Genomic DNA, 19,420 nt, shown 5'->3' with positions numbered 1-19,420 from the left:
CACATGAAGTTGATTCTGTTAGGCACATGATATTCACATGTACATGTGTAGCATTTTTTATGGTAAAAGTGGTTCAATGAAATCATAAAATGGTAAAATAAGTTAATATGATAAGTAGTAACTAGTGACTCCAGTTGTTAAAATGTAAAAATGTAAAAAAGTAAATCGGCCAAAATTATACTCATCCATACTACGCCCTTCTAGTACTGCATCTGTGTATAAGCACACATACACAGACAAGTTTTTACATGAGCTTTCATTTCCTGGTTGACTTTAGTTTATCAGTGTGTGTGTGTTCGGTGATTTAAGTAGTAAAACATTTTGAGGACTCAGAGTGACATTTTAGAGGCAATGACTCCCTCTTGTGGTCAAAAATAAGACCTTAAACTCGACACATGCACAACAGGTTAAAGGTGTATGGTCACTACAACATGATGCTGATAACTAAGTATGACAAACAAGAAGACATATGTTGCTTTAACCTGTGAGTTTATTGTGAAATCTTTAACGTACTCTACACAGGAGTGCACAGGCCTTACAGAACATGCCCTGCATGCATCAACATTGTCGTAATAATCTACTGCTGTTCTCCTCAAAATCCAGAACAGAAACAAAATGTACAAAACTACAAATGATAAGTAGAATAAAAAAGGGAAGAAAAGCATTTAAAAAAGACTTTCCCTCATGCTATTTGTAGTACAAAAAAATGCCCCCCGATATTCACAGAAAAAAGGCACAATGAAACATACGATAGGCAAAGTAAGTGAAATGTAAAGGCACCGACATAAAGCAAAGGTTACTGGTGGTAGAACGTGAATTATTGCTTTACACTAAGACAAGTGAGGTAAAGACAGACAGACATATAGATAGTGGGAGGAGAAACACACATCACATCCTGCAAATGTGAAGGATGTGCATTAATTATCTGTAAAATGTTTGAGCTTACTTTCCAGAAGAGGTGAGAAGAAGATTAATACATATGAGAACACAGAAGGGGGGTTAGGTACAGCAAGGAAACAAAAAAAAAAAGAGACAAGACTGAGAATGGAAAAACTAAAGGAAAAGAGGGAGTGGCCAGAAAGATAGAAGAGGAAGGGAGGAGGGGGTTGCAGAGGAAGTCATCTTCAGCTCACAACAACGAGCAGAGTGAAAACAAGACAAGTTGAAAAAGAAGGAGCGGACTTTGGCCGATCTAGGTCAGGAGGCACAACGCCAGCGCTGTTCTCCCCCTGCTTTCCCCCTCGCTCCTCCTTTTCCAAAGAATAATGCAGAGGAAATGCTGGCAGAGGCCTCCCTATCCCCTCCTCAATCTGAGTTTCTTTCTTTCCCTCCTCATCTCATTCTCTTTCTCATTTCCTCCTTCTCCTCACTCTCCACCACCACGTTCATTCCTCCTCCTTCTTTTGCATTTTTCTGCCCCCCCCCCCCCTTCCTCATGCCTGACACTACTAAATCAGCAACATGTGGGCTTAATGGAAACCAGACCTCGACCCCATTCTTCTCTAGCCTGCAGGCTTCTCCCTTGTACACTTAATTATATTTGACTCTATTTAGCTTTAGTATGAAAAAAGGGGATACAGTGAGGCAGAGAAAGACACATACTGCTTGTTTTTACTCTTCACAGACTGACTTTTTACAATTTGTAAAAAAAAAAAGAAAAAAAAAGAAAAAAAAAAAGTAATATTTCTCAATTCTTCTCGTTAAAAGTGAATAAAACTTCCCTCTTGTATTTCATCCCGGCGCTGGCACCAGTCGTATATCAACATGCCTCCGCTGGGGTTGTGTTTTTAGTGGTGCAGTCTGAACAGTTATCATGGCTGTTGTGGGAGGAGGGGAGGCTGGAGCCCTCATGTCTGTGTGCAAAAACTCTATATGTGCCTTTGTTTAAGTAAGTGGTCTCTTATGTGTGTGTGTGTGCATATGTGGACATGCATGCACAAGTGAGCGCAGTCGGGGGGGGGGGGGGGGTGAGATCATGTGACATGTGTTGGTGCATGTGTGTATGAGAGAAGGCAGACATAATGGGCTCAGTGGGAGACGAGCGGTCATGGACGCACACAGCTGTCTGACATTCCTTCGCTGGTCGGAGGACGAGCTTCCCCTGCTAGTGTCTGTGTGTTTAATAATCACGCACATGTCTGCAGTGGAGCAACCTCAGCAAAACGAACAACAAAAAAAACAAAAAAAACAGAGTAAGGAACATTAAAAGTGCAAATTCTCTGTTATAAACAGAAAGAAATATGTAAAGGTTGGTCAAACATATGGAAGACTTGTCTATGGCTATAAGCAATCATGTTCGTGTGTATGTATTGTACAGTATGTTTGCTTCTATATAATGTATGTGCTTTATTGACTTCGTCTGCATTGACACTACAAATAAACCATCCTGTCCTTCATCTGCACTATTAGAATTGATAGAAACGGCCATTCCTAATGTGTCATGTGTCTTTTACAGTACACCTAAAGTGGCTGACACACCGTTTTTTTGCAATGGTGTGATGGAAATAAATGTGATTTTTATGACATAGGGGTACTTTTTCAGACATTTGGAAGGCACAGGAGAAAAACTTGTGTCAGGACTGAAATTGAGGCCAGCAGGGAGAAACGCACCGCAGCTCCAACCTTAACAACTCCTGCATTATTTCACATCAAGCTATAAAAGTTTCTCACAATGAAGCAAGGGGCCCAAAATGGTGAGGTAACTCCTCATCGGCTTTCTGAGACTAAGTACTGTGTTGAAGCTTTCTTTCCACCACTGCCATGAGTCGTATTTTAATGCCAGCGACTGCACCGGATAAATGATAAATACCGCTTCCATCAGTTCTAACTCTTCACACCCAGTCCTGCAACGACCGCTTGCAGTGCACCAAGGCCCTCGGCGTCTCTTTGTTCTGCACAGTCCTGAGGATGGCATAGACTAGGATGAGGATGCACAGGATGAGCACCAGTGGAACAGCCACCATGATCAGGGTCATGACCTTTGATTCGTTGTCGGCCACTGTCACCACCACGTTCACCTCTTTGTCGTCCTCTTCCTCTGAGCTGTCAGGCTTTGAGTCTTTGTCTTCCTCCAGTTCTGTGTCTTTGTCCCGGCCCCTGTCCGGCTCTTTGTGCTTGTCTTTGCCTCTGTCTGAGGGGTTGACAGGTTTGTCTTCTGGTTCCTCCTCAGAGTCTGTGTCGGGCGGAGGGTCAGGGACCCCCACACAGCCCATGAAATCCTTCAGGATGGAGCGAGGGTAGCCTTTTTCTGCTTCCGTCTTGAGGTTGTCAAATCTCCAGTAATTGCTGCCTTTGTAGAAGTATGTGTAAGCTGCATGAGGGAAAGATAAAAGAGATTATTTAAAATGTGAAAAAAATGTTTCAGTCCTTCAGTTATTTGATCAAATTTGTTTGAACAAAAGACACAATTGAATGTAAAAAAAAAAATCAATGTAGATATAAGCAGACAGAGTCTGACATGAAGCCATATTTAGCCACTAATTCTTGTCCTTTTATTCATTTATTTAAACATTTGTTTTGACAAGATAAAACTAAGTTCAGTTTTTTGTGCAAACAAAAAGCAGACACAGGAATGTTTCTTAAGGGACCATTTTAGCCTTTTCCCTTCCGTCAACATTATCAATATTCCACATGTTGCCCCAAGGGCGTTCTCTAATAAGACCCAGGGCTTTATCTAACAAGTATAATACATGATTAGACATTAAATATGTTGCTTTTGTGCAGTAAGATTTGGCAAGAAGATGCAAAAAGAACCACAAACAATGAACAATCTCATTGAGGTACATTTCTGGGTGTAAATGTGGCTCTGTATATCTATCTATCAATCTCTCTCTCTCTCTCTCTCTCTCTCTCTCTCTCTCTGTCTATATATATATATATATATATATATATATATATACACACACACATATATATATATATATATACGTGTGTATATAATTTGGGTGGAGATGAGATCTGACTGTTACAGAGTGCAGCTCTGCCACAAATCTAATTTCCAAAGGAAGGACAGGCCAACCCTCAAACCAGAGCTCTCATTCCCTCCCTCTCTCTCTGCTCAGCCTGCCCCAGCCTTACTGGTCTCAAATGTAATTTTTTCCCTCTCCATCTTTTACACACCCCATTTCACCCCTCTAACCTTTCATTCTTTCCCTCCCTCCACTTTTTGCCTCTCCTCACTCATGCTGTTCTCTTGCACAACTTCAATGCGCAGCTTTTGGTGTCTTCATAATGTAAACAGAAGTTGCTTTTAATGTTCCCTTCCTCCAAATAAAGGATGTATTTAATGCATTTGAAGTCATTATTTACCGCCATCATCACTGAGGAAGGCTCCTCTGGGTGAGGGAGGGATTCTGCCCCATCTGTTGATTGGTTTGGGGAAGTCTGGGTCTGTAGTCCCTGTCTCCTCATTGTATCGCCAGTACCTACACACAGAAAATAAGATGTATGAAGGCGTTCAAAGATGAATGCAGTGTACAAAACCTTTCCATTAAAACATGGAAATTGGTCATGAGAAGGTGACAAAAAGTACTAATTCTTATATAATAATAATAATAATAATATATTATTTTTAAATGTGTTCATGTCAGTAATATACCTGTCTCCGGTGAAAAAGTATGTGAATCCGTTGGGCTCCCACCAGATTGCTGTGTCGATGCTGTGTGCAGGAACTCCTTGTCCATACTCGTGTAAGGGCTGTGGGTATCCTGGAAGCACATCAGCCTCCCTGAACACCCAGTATCTATCATCTGTAGGGACAAAAAAAACATATGTTTCACTAAGGAGACATGAGCACATTAAACACATGGAAGGAGAGGAGGATATGAGAGAAAATTAGCAAGGGAAAGGAACAGAAACAAATGCAAAGAAAAAGCAAAGACAGACAGTGTTGATGAGAACATATGGCATAGGTCATAAGGTTTACTCACCCTTAATGTAAAGCAGAAAGGACAGGCAAAGTAGAAATGGTTGGCATATCACCTATTTTCCAAGATCTCCTTGTGTGGCAGCCAGTTTCTCCCTAAACCCTAACCTTCGGACACACTTCAAGCCACTTTCCACCTCCACTGCCAGGCCACTGCAGCACTGTAACATGGGTGCTTTTACTAATCGGTGTACACTTGTATTTAAATGCTTCTGAATTGATGTTTTGTGTACAGGTTTAATCAATTTAACTCTACCATGGTCAGTCCCAAGCCCAGATTTGAACAACAACTTAATTGTTGAGAACTTAGTCCTAGGAGAGAAAAGTTTTTCAGCTCGAAGACTTATGACGTTGCATGGTGAAAGCCAGGAGGCCCTGGAAGCCTCAGGTCCAACCACCCTTCTTTCAACCAGGAACAACATCACCTCGGAACATGGAACGTAAAGACCATGTACCAAGAGGGGAAAACCACCCAAATAGCAGCAGAATGAAAAATTACAACCTTACACTACTGGGAATCAGCGGCAAGACTGGGACAGAAACGATTGATGAGTGGAGAGATATTGCTCTATTACTCTATTGCTCAGGTCAAGAGGATGATGCCCCACACACAAAAGGTATAGCACTTCTGCTATCAAAATCTGCACAGAGCACTGATAGGATTGGAGACCCATGGACCAAGCTTCATTCAGAACAAAGAAGCAGAAGATTAAGATAAGCGTGATCCAGTGCTACGCACCAACAAATGATAGTGGAGAAGAAGTGAAAGATGAGTTCTATAACAGACTTCAGAATATTCTGGGCAAATACTCTGAAAGATGTCACCATCCTTATGGGAGACTTTAATGCAAAGACTGGAGAAGATAACATTGGATACAAAGAGGTGATAGGAACACACAGACTTGGAGAAATGAGTGAAAATGGAGAGATGTCGATAGATATTTGTGCATTGAAAAAGCTTGTCATTGGAAGCAGCATCTTCCCCCATAAGAAGATCCAAAAAGCAACATGGGTCTCACTAGATCATATCACAGAGAACCAAATAGATCACATCTGTATAAGCAAGAAGTTCAGAGGATCACTACAGGACATGAGAGTAAAAAGGGGAGCAGATGTAGCATCAGACCACCACTTGCTAACTGCTAGACTGAAGCTTAAGCTAAAGAAGAACAGGACAGAGGCAACAGTTGTATGATACCGCCAGAAAGATGTCAGGAAAGTATAGCAAACCGCAAGATAAGTGAAAGATAAAGAAGGTAACAAAATTATGATCAAAGACGGTCAACTCAATAGATGGCGGAACACTGGGAGGAACTGCTTAACAGACCCTCACCACCAAATCCCCCAGAGATATCCAACCAGCAGAAACAGATCTCCCCATCAGCTGTGACATACGCAGTAGGGAGGAGATCAAAGAGGTTGTATAGAAACTAAAGAACAGCAAGGCAGCAGGACCAGATGACATCCTGGCAGAAGCATTAAAAGCACATTTGGATACCACTGTGGGGCTGCTGTATCCGCTCTTCTGACAGATCTGGGAAGAAGAAACAATACCGTTGGACTGGAAAGAGGTGCTTTATTAACAAGCTACCTAAGAAAGGAGACGTGGGTAACTGTTCCAACCATAGAGGGATTACCTAACTCTCTGTGCCAGAGAGAGTGTTCAATAGATACATCCTGGATAGAACAAAGGATGCAGTTGACCAACAGCTAAGAGACCAACAAACAGGATTCAGGAAGAATTTATGTTGTGTTGACCAGATTGCCACCCTTTGTATTATCATCAAGCAATCATTAGAGTTCCTTACTATATGTCAACTTTGTCGACCATGAAAAAGCTTTCGACAGTGGGAGACCCTCTGGAAGCTTTTGAGATATTATGGAGTGCCCATTTAGCTGGTGAACCTCATCAAAAATAGCTATGCTGGAATGACCTGTAGAGTGATACATGAAGGACAGGTTACAACTTTTACCAACCAGTTTGAGATCAAGACCGGGGTCAGAAAGGGTTGCCTATTATTTCCATTCTTGTTTCTACCAGCCATTGACTGGGTAATGAGAACAACTGAACAACGAAAGAACAATGGACTTTGTGGACACTGCTGGATGATCTAGACTTTGCAGACAACTTGGTACTGCTGTCCCATAGCCACTATCAGATGCAAGATAATACCACAACATTTGCAGCTACCTCCCCACAAGTAGGACTTAACATCCATAAGGGAAAGATGAAGATCATAAGGATGAATGCAACCAGTGCTGAACTAATTGCACTTGTAGACAGGAGGCTTGAAGAAGTACAGTCCTTTACCTACTTGGAGAGTATCATGGACAAAGAGGGAGGTACAGAAGCAGATGTCAATGCAAGAATAGGCATGGCAAGGACAGCCTTTTTACAGCTCAAGAACATCTGGTGCTCTAGAGTCTAGAGTCTAGAGCAACAAACAAAAATAAGAACCTCCAACTCCAAAATCAGTGCTGCTTTATGGTGCCACGACCTAAAGAATGACGAAGGCCATAATCAATAAAGTGAAAACTTTTATTAACAACTAACTAAGAAGAATTCTTAATATCAACTTGCCAGACATGATCAATGATAACGATCTGTGGATGAGGACACAACAATTATCAGCAGCAGACGAAATTGGAAGAAGAAGATGGAGATGGATTAGCACACACTGTGAAAACCAGTGTCTAACACCACCAGACAAGCTCTGACATGGAACCCTCAAAGGAAGAGGAAAAGAGGCCAGCCAAAGAACACCTGGCGACGGGACCTCCAGGCAAACATCAAGAGACTGGGATACACCAAGTATCAGATAGAAAAGAAAGATCATAAATGAGAACTCTGGAGGTCCCTTGTCGACAGTCTATACTCCAGGAGGGGTGTCAGGCATAAGTAAGTAAGTAAGTAAATCAATGTGGATTCATGTGGCCAACACTGCTGCAGGTAGTGATGCATATACTATCCAAGAATGTTATGAGTAGATGCAAAACATGTGTGACCAAGAAGCAGACATAATGGAAACAACAGAAATCAACATTAACAGAACTCTTCTGCTGAAGTTAATGAGGGCTAATATGTGCTCAAAAGCTCCAGAAATTCTGAAAATGCACAACAAATCATTTCATAGCCTGATTGTAAAAGTGAAAGTGCTGCAGCTGTGCACATCTGGAACAGTGCAGTGGAGAGAAGGCTGATGCAATCCTCCACTTCTCTCTCGAGGCCTTTTGGGGCTCAGCTGGACTGGAGTCGTAACGGGCCGAGAGCAGCTGCCACGCCGCACAGGCGTCATTCAAGACACTCAGTGAACTCAGTAACACACTGAGCGATGCAGTCATACACTCAATACTCCGTCTCTATTCGTAGCCATATTGTCAAAATGTTGAAGCAGTGAATCATTTGGACAGAGGAGTTATTTTCTTTTTCAAATAACTTCTAATGTTTTAAATATTTTTCTGTGTGTGTGTGCCAGATACGAAGAGTTATAGCTGTGCTGAATTATTACCATCTCCTCGTAAATCAGGCTGCGCTAGGGGAAAAAAAATGCTGAGTTTGCGCTGGTTCCTTTTAGTTTGACCAGTTCAAATCAAAGCACAGATTTGTTTCACTCCCCATTTTGTGTTTATAGAGCACACTCTTAAACAGCTCTGTGCTGGCTTCAGCTTTGCCCAGGGAGAAATAACTGTGAAACTTTGTGGAAACTAATCTACCTTTTGTTGTGCCCTTAAGCAAGCAGCTAAACTATAAAACATACTCTCACAAGAAGGTTTTGACAAAGCACATCACGCAGTCTGTTCAGCATGTGGGCGCCATCTTAGCAAAATGACAGATTTTATTGGCATTAAATGGCTGTAACATACCTTTAAAGAAGACAAATTTGCCATCGTGGCGTTCGTATGCTGCGTCGATGTCACTGGGCAGACCAATCCAGAAGACAGATATTGGCATGGGATAGTTATCCAGGACCCGGTTCCTGCGCACCCGCCAGAACCAGCGACCCTGCACAAGCAAGAAAGCAAAATACTGTTTATCTTTCACCAAAATTATTTATCATTCCCTTTCCCTCTTGTGACACTATTGTTGTGATGTGAGGCAAGGTCCTGTTAGTTCATAGATTTGGAAATGTCCTTTCCTGTGCAGGTCAGGGGTTGTAAAAGCCACACAGAGCAGGCTTGATTTTAACACTACATCTGTATCGATATGATCAATAACTCTATATTTCTCACCTTGAAAACAAACATCTCCCCCCTCAGCATGGTCACCGTGTCAAAGTCCCCGTCACAGATGTTGGGGGCCTGGTTGTCCGGCTGCTTGGGAGGCCGGGGAGGAGCAGGGGGCCGGGGTGGTGGTGGAGGAGGGGGGACATCTTTTCTAACGGGCGGCGTAACAGGGTCTGGCTCAGGCTGGGAATTGGTGGGGGTGGAGGTGGGGAGGACGGGAAGCGAGGTAGGTACTGGCCAAGCTGGGGGATCCGGACTATCATCAGTCGGGTTCGGTGATTCAGGCGGGGTGTCCGTGGGAGAAGAGGAGGTGGGCTCATCATCCAGAGGAGAGGAGGAGGTGGGGGGTTCATCGTCGGGATCGTCATCAAGGGTGGGAGGAGAAGTGGGTGGATCATCAGTGACGAGAGGTGGACCTGGGAGATAAAAGACAGAGCCAGAGTTTAAAATAAGAAGGGGAACGTTTGACCACATATAGGATGGTCATTTGTTTTCCATCTCTCATATTTTCATCTAAAATGCAAAAAGAAATTTCCATCCAAGATAAACTGAATTCCACCAGCCTGTCTGTGTGGCATCAGACATTAATAGCATATTTTATTCTCTGCCCCTTTTCCCTCACAATATCCTCTCTATCACTCCCTCACACAAAGAAAATGTAATTTTCCATCTTGTGCAGCAGCTATAAGCTCATTTGATTGACTGTGACTGTGCTGCTCTTTGGAAAAATCAGCCCTGCCGGTTGCTAAGAGAGAAAAACACACAGATACAGTCGGTTATGTAATATGTACGGACAGCTGAGGGGCTTGAAGACATACTGAGTTACACTGAGCCAAACACATTGCTGAGAATATATCAAGCCTCGTGTTGGCCAGTGACTCAGCTATCAGTATGTGGAGAAATTCAGCATCTTCAGCATTTTAACCTGCAATGTAATCTTCAACCTGTAAACGTAAACAAGTTTGTGTTTGTTTCCAAGGCTCTGCTTTTTCCATTGAGGCTTTAGAGTGATTTAGAGCAGTGATAGGGGCACCACAATACTCTGCAAAATCTGTATACAGTATACAAATTACTTTATGTGATCACTTAACGTGTACATTTTTCAATTTATGTAGTCTATTCATTAGTTACTTTCTCCAATCTGTGTCTGATTGTGTTTTATTTTCCTTGGACATATAATAAACAATTCCTTACTATACAGTGTACTGTATTTTACAGCCTTCAACAGTTCATTGAAGTAGCTGATGAATGATCTACTGTATTAGTCGGCTATTTTCATCACAGGAAAATAAATGACTGTTACCAGCTGCCAGGAACGGAAATATGTCTACCACTCCACACAATGAACGGGACAACACTTTTGAAAGCCCCTGTGCAGTGACAGGCAGTTCTGTTGAATGTTACACATCATTATTCTCTAAAGGATAAATACAGTCCTACTGCAACTTGAAGCTGCATCCATTGTTTGTTTTAGGGGCAGCAGGACAAGCTGTAAACAACACTGATGTATTATTACCTTATGTTATTGCCAAAAAGTTGCCTGTTTATGTATTTAACCTTTACGGAGCAACAGTAGCATTAATTGAGAGTCGCTTTTCTCACCACTTGACAAATGTAAGTCAGATAGTCACTCTTCTTACAGCTCTATTTTTGGTCTTCAGGGGAGGGAAATATCTGGCTCTTGAGCTGCTAAATGCTCCACTATGCTGACCAGCTAGTCCCTAACTTTGTCTGTCTGTTGTTTGGTGCTGAGCATTACAGTGGGTTTTTTTGGATGAAAACAGCTGCCTGCTGTGGCAGATAATGATGATAAAGAGTGGTGAGAGTGAACCAAAACAGTAAAGTTACAGGCCTGAAAACCAAAATGAGCTGAAAGATGCAAAAAAAAAAGTTGGTGATTGTCACTACAAGCAGCTCCTTTCACATTACACATAGTTATTGATCCATTCATAGTACAAAAATATGCATTAGTGCAGCTTTAAAGTAAAGTAAAATAATGAATGCAGAGTTCTGCCTTTACAATATTGTTTTATCCTAGTAAATTCTCCCTTTTTGTCAGATGCGTGTATTTCAATATCAAGTATTTTAACCCTTAAAATGACATTATTTCACAAGTGCATTTGTAATATAACTGGCTACCATTTACAGAAAGTAACAAAGTAAGTAATGAATTTTCCAGCATTGGGCAAGAGCTGAACCTGCTGATTGTTCCTGTTAAGCCTCTGTGTCAGATAAGTTAATGTGAGTATCTGATGAGGAAAAACTAAGCTCAGAGGGAGGAAACTGCCAATCTCTAGCATTAAAACCTCTTCAAAGGAATCCAAATGTTTATTTCTACCGATGAAGTTTATGCTGAGTTAGTCTATTTAGAGTGTGCAGATCCTTTTCATTAACACAGTCCATTAAATCTGTCTAGTAAAGGAGGCTACTGTATAATTTCAGGCAAAACATTTACCTTACAGTATTTACAGCAGAAAACCAACAAGATTTTTTCATATCTAGTTTGGAAAAGGAGATGACCTCCTGCCAATGTTCTAGTTTGCTCTGGTGCAGACCTCTAGTGTAGGCGTATCAATAGGCCAAAATGGTGTGGGTGTGGAGAGATTTTGGGTGCACTGGGGGAAACTTAAAACCGTACACAGCATTCCCAAACTGAATTAGATTTTTGATCTGTTATGTGATACCAGAATTGTGACCAGGACACCACAGTGGGCAGTAAAAAAATGTGGCTAAAAATGCAAAATGTGAATTTTTGTCTAAAGCAAAAGAAATCATAAATGATTCAGTGTAAACGATGTCTGTGATAAATTCATGGCTGCAGTTTAACAAAGGCGGTGTTTGTTCTGTAAACACAACTCTAATAAGAGCACCACTTCAATAGAAACAAACAAACACAAACATACAGTACACTCTTATACACACATTCTCCTTATCTTCTACCAACAAGCGCACACACACACACACAAACACACACAAACACACACAAAGATGTCATCTGTCAATTAACAATGCCATCCATTCACGTGGGGAGAGCATGAGAACATCATAACGGCATGCATGACATGCTGTTTTGAGTGAATATCATTGCTGTTGTGTGCACTTGGTGTGTGTGTGTGCGCGCACATATGCACAATGCTTCAAGGTCAATGCTTTACAAGGTTTCTTGTCTTCCTCTGACAAGAGTACAATTGTGATACGAGTGTGATATAAGCTCCCTGGGCACACTGGGTAATGATGTTTGTGTGTCCCTGTCAGGAATGGAAGATGATAAAAAAAATCCTCAAAAGAGAGATATTTTGTTGGTGTAACAATGATAATATTGTAGATGTAGGGGTGAGATGCATTTGCAATTTTAATTGCCAAGCAGTTTAATATCATTACAAGGTACTCTCACATTGTACTTATCCTTATGTGTGTGTTCATGCGTGTATAAGAGGGGGAGACAAACAGAGATTTGCATGCATTTTAGGGCATAAATATGCCAGAACATCAGAAAAAATACTTAATACTTTCACTCCATTATTAAATTAATTGTGTGAAAAATATAAATAGACAGGGAGCCAAAAAAACATGTCCATATAAATTATTTCATGGTATTTATAACCTTCACCTAATGTATGGTTCAGAAAAGCGGATTTACTATGCTACAGAGCTACAAACAGAAGGGTTTCTTTCTTTAAATAGCTGTGTATGCATGGTTGAAGGAAAAAATAAATACAGTGTGTGCTTCTCACCATACATGTACTGTATTCCCTTGATGTCATCTTCATGCAGTGTGAAGTTATGTGTGTGAATCCACTGGTAGAAAGGAGCCATTATGGCACTGGGGTTGTCTGAGTGCTCCAGACCCAAAGCATGGCCAAGCTCATGAACCGCAACCAGGAAGAGATCTATACCTGCAAGACACATACAGTGTGTGACTAATAATTAGTCAAAAATATTCAATTCAAATCATGTTTGTCTAAAATAAAGTGCAACAAAGGAATGTTACAATAATACATAAAATATGATACATATTAATTCATTTTAAAAGCACATGTAAATTTCAAACACAGGAACTTTTAAATAGAGTTTGTGCTGTTCATTTTTCACAGACTGTAGCATCTCCTGCAGAAAACAGGAAGCAGTGCTAATTGAAAACCAATTAAGGAATTTGCTTTCAACTGTGGCTTCTGTGCTCCTGCCAGCTTCAGTGGCCTACTTCTCAGGACACAGTTCATTCACAACGTTCCTAAAAGCTTTCCAACACAAGTGATCACACAACTCCAGCTCTTGACATTCACTAGATTAAATGGAAAAGACCTGGAGCTGCACTGAAATAAGTCCCATATAAAACCAACCTGTGACAATCATAGAGGCATCATCATCATCATCATATTATTCCACAGATATTTTTCCTCTGTGTGATCTCTGTACTCTCTGATAATGTTGCTGTTACAATTTGAAGCATTTCTGAAACACATAATATGACATTCTCAACCATATTACAAATCATGACAAGCTACAAAGATTGTTTGTGTAACATTATGATGTTTACTTTGTACTTTCTGAGGAAAACATCTTAATTAAATTAAGCTAATGTATTAACAACAAGCCAACAAGCTAACAAGCTAATCAGCTGGTTAGATCTTATTAGGATGGGTTAGGGTTAGAAAGTCACGGGTTCATCCAGCCCTTTTCATTTTTTTATTTACTTTTTACTTATCATTCTATTTTATTTAGTATCATTCTTTACCCTTTTTAAAATCATTCTTGTTTAATTTTTCTCTATTGGTAAGACTCAAAAACTCTTCTGTGTATTGTAAATTTGTATTATAAGACATATATTGTTTATTTCAAATGTATAATTCTAAGTTTTACACTTTGTATGGCCTCTCATGTGGAGAGTTGTGTTTTACACGTTTTAATTGTTAAAAGCACAATAAAAACAAAGACAGAAAAATCAGATTAACCTTGTGGGTTTTGGTTGTCCAGTGTCCAAGGCTCATCTGCATCAAAGTGTGTATCCCCTCCTATTCCTGGCCCGGGGTAGTAGGCGTGGGCCAGCGACCCCCCCTCGCCATCAAACAAGGACATATCACCATGGTAACCAGAGGCAAACAACAACAGGATGTCAGCGAGCCCTGCCTGGCTGCTGTTGCTGATGCTGCGTAGAGCAGGTAACTCCTCAAAGGTGAGCGGTGTGACTCGTTTCCACACATCGAAGGCCTTGCGGATAGCATCATAAGTCCTCTCCTCTCCCAGCGAGGAGGGGATGTACTGGTTCATTATACTGAAGCCAGAAGAGACGGCATATTAGACTTGGTATGATAAACAATCTATTTCATTGTCTTTCTATTTCTATAAATCAATGATGTAAACCTGTAGGTGATGTGGTCCTTGTCCCACTGCTGTCCAGTGAGAGCATAGCGTTTCTTCCTCGCTCCATCGTCTATCTCCTCTGCTTTTCTGTCTGGGAGGCCGCAGCGAGGTCGACGCATGGCCCTACACAGTCAAACATACACATATCACAAACAATTAAAAACACTGTTAGCTATAAAAAGTTCTATAAAAGATTCTTCAATGTGCAGAAGCAATATGCCATTTTTCTCAAGTCTATCAAATAAACCTTTATACTGTTTGTTGTAGGTTTTGTGATTTTTTTTACTGTAATTTCTCATCTTGTTTTTTTCAGTCTCCTCATTAGGCTGGAAAGGATTTTCTTCAGCCAGGATTCAACCAGTGCAGCAGTGCTTCTCACACTGTGTTTTATTCCTTTTTTCAGGGCTAATCTCTTGAAAGCAAAACAGTAAAAATGTCTAAACCTTGAAAAAAACATATATTGGTCATATTGAAGCTTTAGTTTGACATTTTGGGAAAAACCCTTATTTTCTTTTGTGTTGAGAGTTATATGAGAAGAATGATACCACTTTTTTGTCTGTACTGTAAATATAAAGCTACAACCAGCAGGTGGCTAGATTAGCTTAGCACAAAGACTGCAGACCAAGGGAAACAGCTAGCCTCATATTTGCATAGCAGTGCCTCTAAAGCTCACTAATTAACACATTGTATCTTGTTTGTTAAATCCATACAAAATAAGTGTAAGAACAACATGTTGTGGTTTTATAGACGGGTCAGACGGTGCTGGACTATTTCTTGGCCAGTAGCGGTGACAGCAGCTAACTGGCTGCTAGTTGTAGCTTTATTTAGCATAAAGACATGAAAGTGGTATCAATCTTTTAATCTAACTCTCAGAGAGTGAATAAGTCTATTCTCAAAATGTCAAACTATTTCTTTAAGACTTTGTTATGTTTCCATAAACCTTACACACAGTGTGAGAGCAAAGGCCTTACACAATGAATCAATAGCAAGAGGAGATATGAGCAAAACACAACTGTGACGTAAGTGTGACGTAAACCACCATAAAAAGTTATTAAATGCTGGTCCTGTTTCAGCAGTCTTTGGTAATATCAACACAGTGTGGCAATATTATTGTGCGTCGGGGAAAATCCAGTGTTGTGAAAGAAATTGGTTCAGGATGCCTGGTTGTTAATGTGAGGTTTGATGACACTGCTTTCTCAACGGACAACTGAAACTTGTGGCCATCTATCATTCCATCTATACCATAGTATACATAAAAAACAAGACATTTAACTTTTAAACATCCCACAAGATCTCTGGATTCAGTTTGTGGTCACTGCACATAAGTTTTTTGGTATTTCTGCCATTTTTTTTGACAAACATCCTGTAGAATAAAACCACAGCTACAGAACAATATAGAGCTTACGCAACAGTGGCAGGGTCCATCTCACCGGTCACCTCCAGGCCATAGAAACGCTGCATGTCACTGATGGCTTTGGACAGAATCTGAGCCGACTGCATGGTGGACATCTGCCTGCTCGCCTGGGACAGGTAGCCAAACGTACGAAGCCACGTCTGTGAGAAGAAAGTGAGGATTCAGTTTTACTTAGTCTGGTATGAGAAATGTTGCTTAGCACACGTGTGAGCAAAGCATGTTTTATACATGTGTATGTCAGCCACAATTGTAGTGAGGGAGGCAATGTTATGCTAATCCAGGAAGAAGCCGCTGTCTAAATGACTGCAAAAAGCATTGGAGGAGTTAAAAGAGAAAAGAAAGTAGAGATAGAAACCAGATGGCTTCCATTAACATTACGACATTCCTGCTTTCTCATTCCTGCGCCTTCTCCTCACTGACAGCCAAGATGAAAAGAGGAGAAGAGAGGAGAGGAGAGGTGAGGTGAGGAGAGGTGACGAGAGAGAGGAGAGGAGAGGAGAGGAGAGGAGAGGAGAAGAGAAGAGAAGAGAGGAGAAGAGAGGAGAAGAGAGGAGAAGAGAGGTGAGGTGAGGAGGACTGGAAACAGAAAAACAAAAACTTCACAGTAATCAAACTGTATATCAGTCCTGTGGTACAAAAGATAAACACACAAATCTGCCTGACAGTCTAATGACATATCCTGAATTGTTTCATGTTCACTGACAGTCAAATATGTGGAGCCACGTAGCCAGGAAAACAGAACGTTGTGCTTTTGGAAGGGGGGGGGGGGGATCCTCTGTCAAGTTTTAAGATCTACCCTTTAAGAAAAGACTCGAAAACAACACCGCGGGGCTTCTCACGCAGCCGGATCATGAGACTTTCACGCACAAACACGGGCTTCGAGCAGACCACACATACAACACATACCCTTAAGCATGCACACATAAAGAGAGTAAAGTTTCTGCATAGCATAACAAGTTTCAACTAATCTGATGTCAGAGCAGGTTTATTCACCACAGTGCCCGAAGAACATGAAAGAGAAGAAACAAGAACACTTATAAGGTTGTGAGACATGGCTGATATCAATATCAGAATATTAATATAATGGGGTTTTTTTTACATCAGTATATCACAACATGGCAAATTTACAAAACCTACATGTAAAATAACCTAATTGATGTTCAATACAATGAATTTTGTTGCTTTTACAATAACGGTTTGCATCGGCTAATGGTAAGATTTTAACCCTCCCCACTGATGTTCATAAGAACTCTACAGACACTTAATCAAACACTATAATGTAGCTGTAAGCAGATATCAGGACATAAGTGTTTATTAATGTCTTTGTCACAATTGATAACTTCCATTCATCTGTAACCGGTATATAAACGGTTACTGAATGATTGATAGTACAGTGTAACATCACTCTAATCACATTTAATTCCTTCACAAGAGATTTAAAACGTTCATAATTGTGTTCATAATTCTTGAAGACATGTTGAGCTTGTAGGTTCATCCTTCACCTTGGAATTAGAAATTTGACAGGAAATTCTTAACTCCTGGTCGACTAGGACCGGGTATTTCCCAACACAGTATGGAACAAAACAACAAAAACATGACAGTGAAGAACAAGTATTCATATTGATATGAACTATAACAATATTTGATATGATTACAACTGCGATACATAATATTGACAATCAATCACTATCAGTTTGTACACCAGTTATAGATGCTTCCTAGGAGAAGTTTTAACTGCAGTGTGTTACTGTGTTACTGTAACTGCGTATAAACTGCTTATAAATGTTAAATAGGGACAGTTAAAATAAATTGTCAATGGAATAATTATTAAGGGCTGCAGACTTCAGTAAAATTGAACATTATATAATCTTAACCTTTTTCCATGTGTGTGCCTCATGTGTACTGTTGTTATTTGGAAAAAGGTCAAAAGGTCAAATAACATTCCTGCTGTGCAACAGCTGATGCTTTGAGGATTTGGCAACACAAACATGAAGATTTGAACCCACTGAACCGCTTATGAGTAACTATAATTGTACAATAAAGTGCACAGAATTGAAGAGAGATTTCTTCAAAAAATATATACTATGTTATTGTAATATTCTCACAATTGTAAAGTACTTCAAAATACCATAATGGAATATTTTGACCATATATATGTACCTAGACCGACAGACACTAGTATACTGTACCTCTGCACTGAAGCCTTCTTCTTCTGGGACATCTGCCACAGTGCTGCACAGCATCAGGGAGAATAAAGAGGCTGATGTGATTATGATTTGTGTCCAGGCTTGTTGGGATGCCATCTTCTTCATCATCTACAGCCTGTGGTCTCCAGATGGACACAGAGTTGTGGAGTGATGAAGAAAAACAGCCGTGCAGCTTCCTCCAGCAGGCAGGGATACAGGACAAAGTGCTGGACGGTTTTCTTCTTTCCTTCTCCTCTTACATTTAAATCACCAGCTCCGCAACAAGTGAGCTATCTGCTCATTTTTGGAGGCGGCAGATCAGAAACCCCGAAAAAGTTTAATACGCAACTACAGTAAAGGCGCATTTACAAACCCTCCGAAAATCAAGATGATACTAATCCATTCCTGGTTGCAGGCAGTCCGATTTACCCAGGGACATCAGCCTCATGGCTCATCCAAGTGTTCACACAGCAGTTTCCTCATGCAGACAGAAAACAGTGTAGCCAGCGGGCAAATGAACTAGTCCTTGCCCCTTTCCGACGTTCACAATGGCTGATCGGCAGCGGACAGAACAGTAAGAAATCCTGCAACAAGTCACCTTCCTCTCACTGCAAACACAAGCGGCTGCGCACACTAATTAGCAGATTTAAAATTAAAAAGTGCATATAGTTAAACAGTTTCTAAACTTGCTGGAAAAATAATGCACACGGGTACGAAATCCTGCAGAACTCTGCCGGGCGATCAGGTTTCTCCGCACTGCTTTGCACCAGTAATGGACCTCTCCGGTTTTTCACTCGGAACGTAAACGTGTTGTGCAAATGTTTGAGACCACCAACAAACAGATCTGGTGAAAGATTTCTAATGATTTTCCTTAGGAGAGGGCCCTCCTTCTTAATAAACCAGATCCAGATCAGAAGGCCAGATGGTCAGTGTGCCATCTGCTGTTTTTAAAGGAAAACTACAGTAAAATCCCAGCAGCTGGTGCACATGACCAGAGACATACTGTATATGCATTAACAAGCAAGTTTTGTTAATGTGTGAAGGTATCTGATTTGATTTAGAATATTCACTGTTGCTATGCATAAGCTCTAGCAACATAAAAGTGTGTATTTTAACATACATTAGCTTGTGGTTTTGTCATAGTTGGGATCATGCATCCCTCAAAGTAAAATGTTTAATTCAACTAGGTTAAATAGACAACAACTTCCATGTTGACTTGTTACAGGCAAGACACAGGTGTGACAAATAAAACTGTTGTACTATACCAGAGCACTGGCACTGCCTCAAATAGCAGTCATTACTGATGTTATG

At 40.7% G+C, this 19,420-nt stretch overlaps 1 protein-coding gene across 1 annotated transcript; it reads right to left on the bottom strand.

The window, feature by feature from the left end:
• Positions 1 to 472: 472 nt before the first annotated feature.
• On the bottom strand, positions 473 to 19,030 carry mmp15a (matrix metallopeptidase 15a). The gene is made up of 10 exons (XM_067589049.1): positions 18,113 to 19,030; positions 15,915 to 16,063; positions 14,510 to 14,632; positions 14,101 to 14,420; positions 12,883 to 13,044; positions 9,155 to 9,564; positions 8,789 to 8,927; positions 4,598 to 4,748; positions 4,309 to 4,424; positions 473 to 3,310 (listed from the first exon to the last, which is right to left on the bottom strand). Exons 1-10 carry the CDS (start codon positions 18,236 to 18,238, stop codon positions 2,832 to 2,834), a joined length of 2,175 nt encoding a protein of 724 aa, XP_067445150.1. The 5' UTR covers positions 18,239 to 19,030; the 3' UTR covers positions 473 to 2,831.
• Positions 19,031 to 19,420: the final 390 nt, after the last annotated feature.

The sequence above is a fragment of the Thunnus thynnus genome, chromosome 5, assembly GCF_963924715.1.
Source record: "Thunnus thynnus chromosome 5, fThuThy2.1, whole genome shotgun sequence".
Classification (NCBI taxonomy): Eukaryota; Metazoa; Chordata; class Actinopteri; order Scombriformes; family Scombridae; genus Thunnus; species Thunnus thynnus.
The sequence above is the reverse complement of the archived record's forward strand: the minus strand, read 5'-3'. Positions and strand labels throughout refer to the sequence as shown.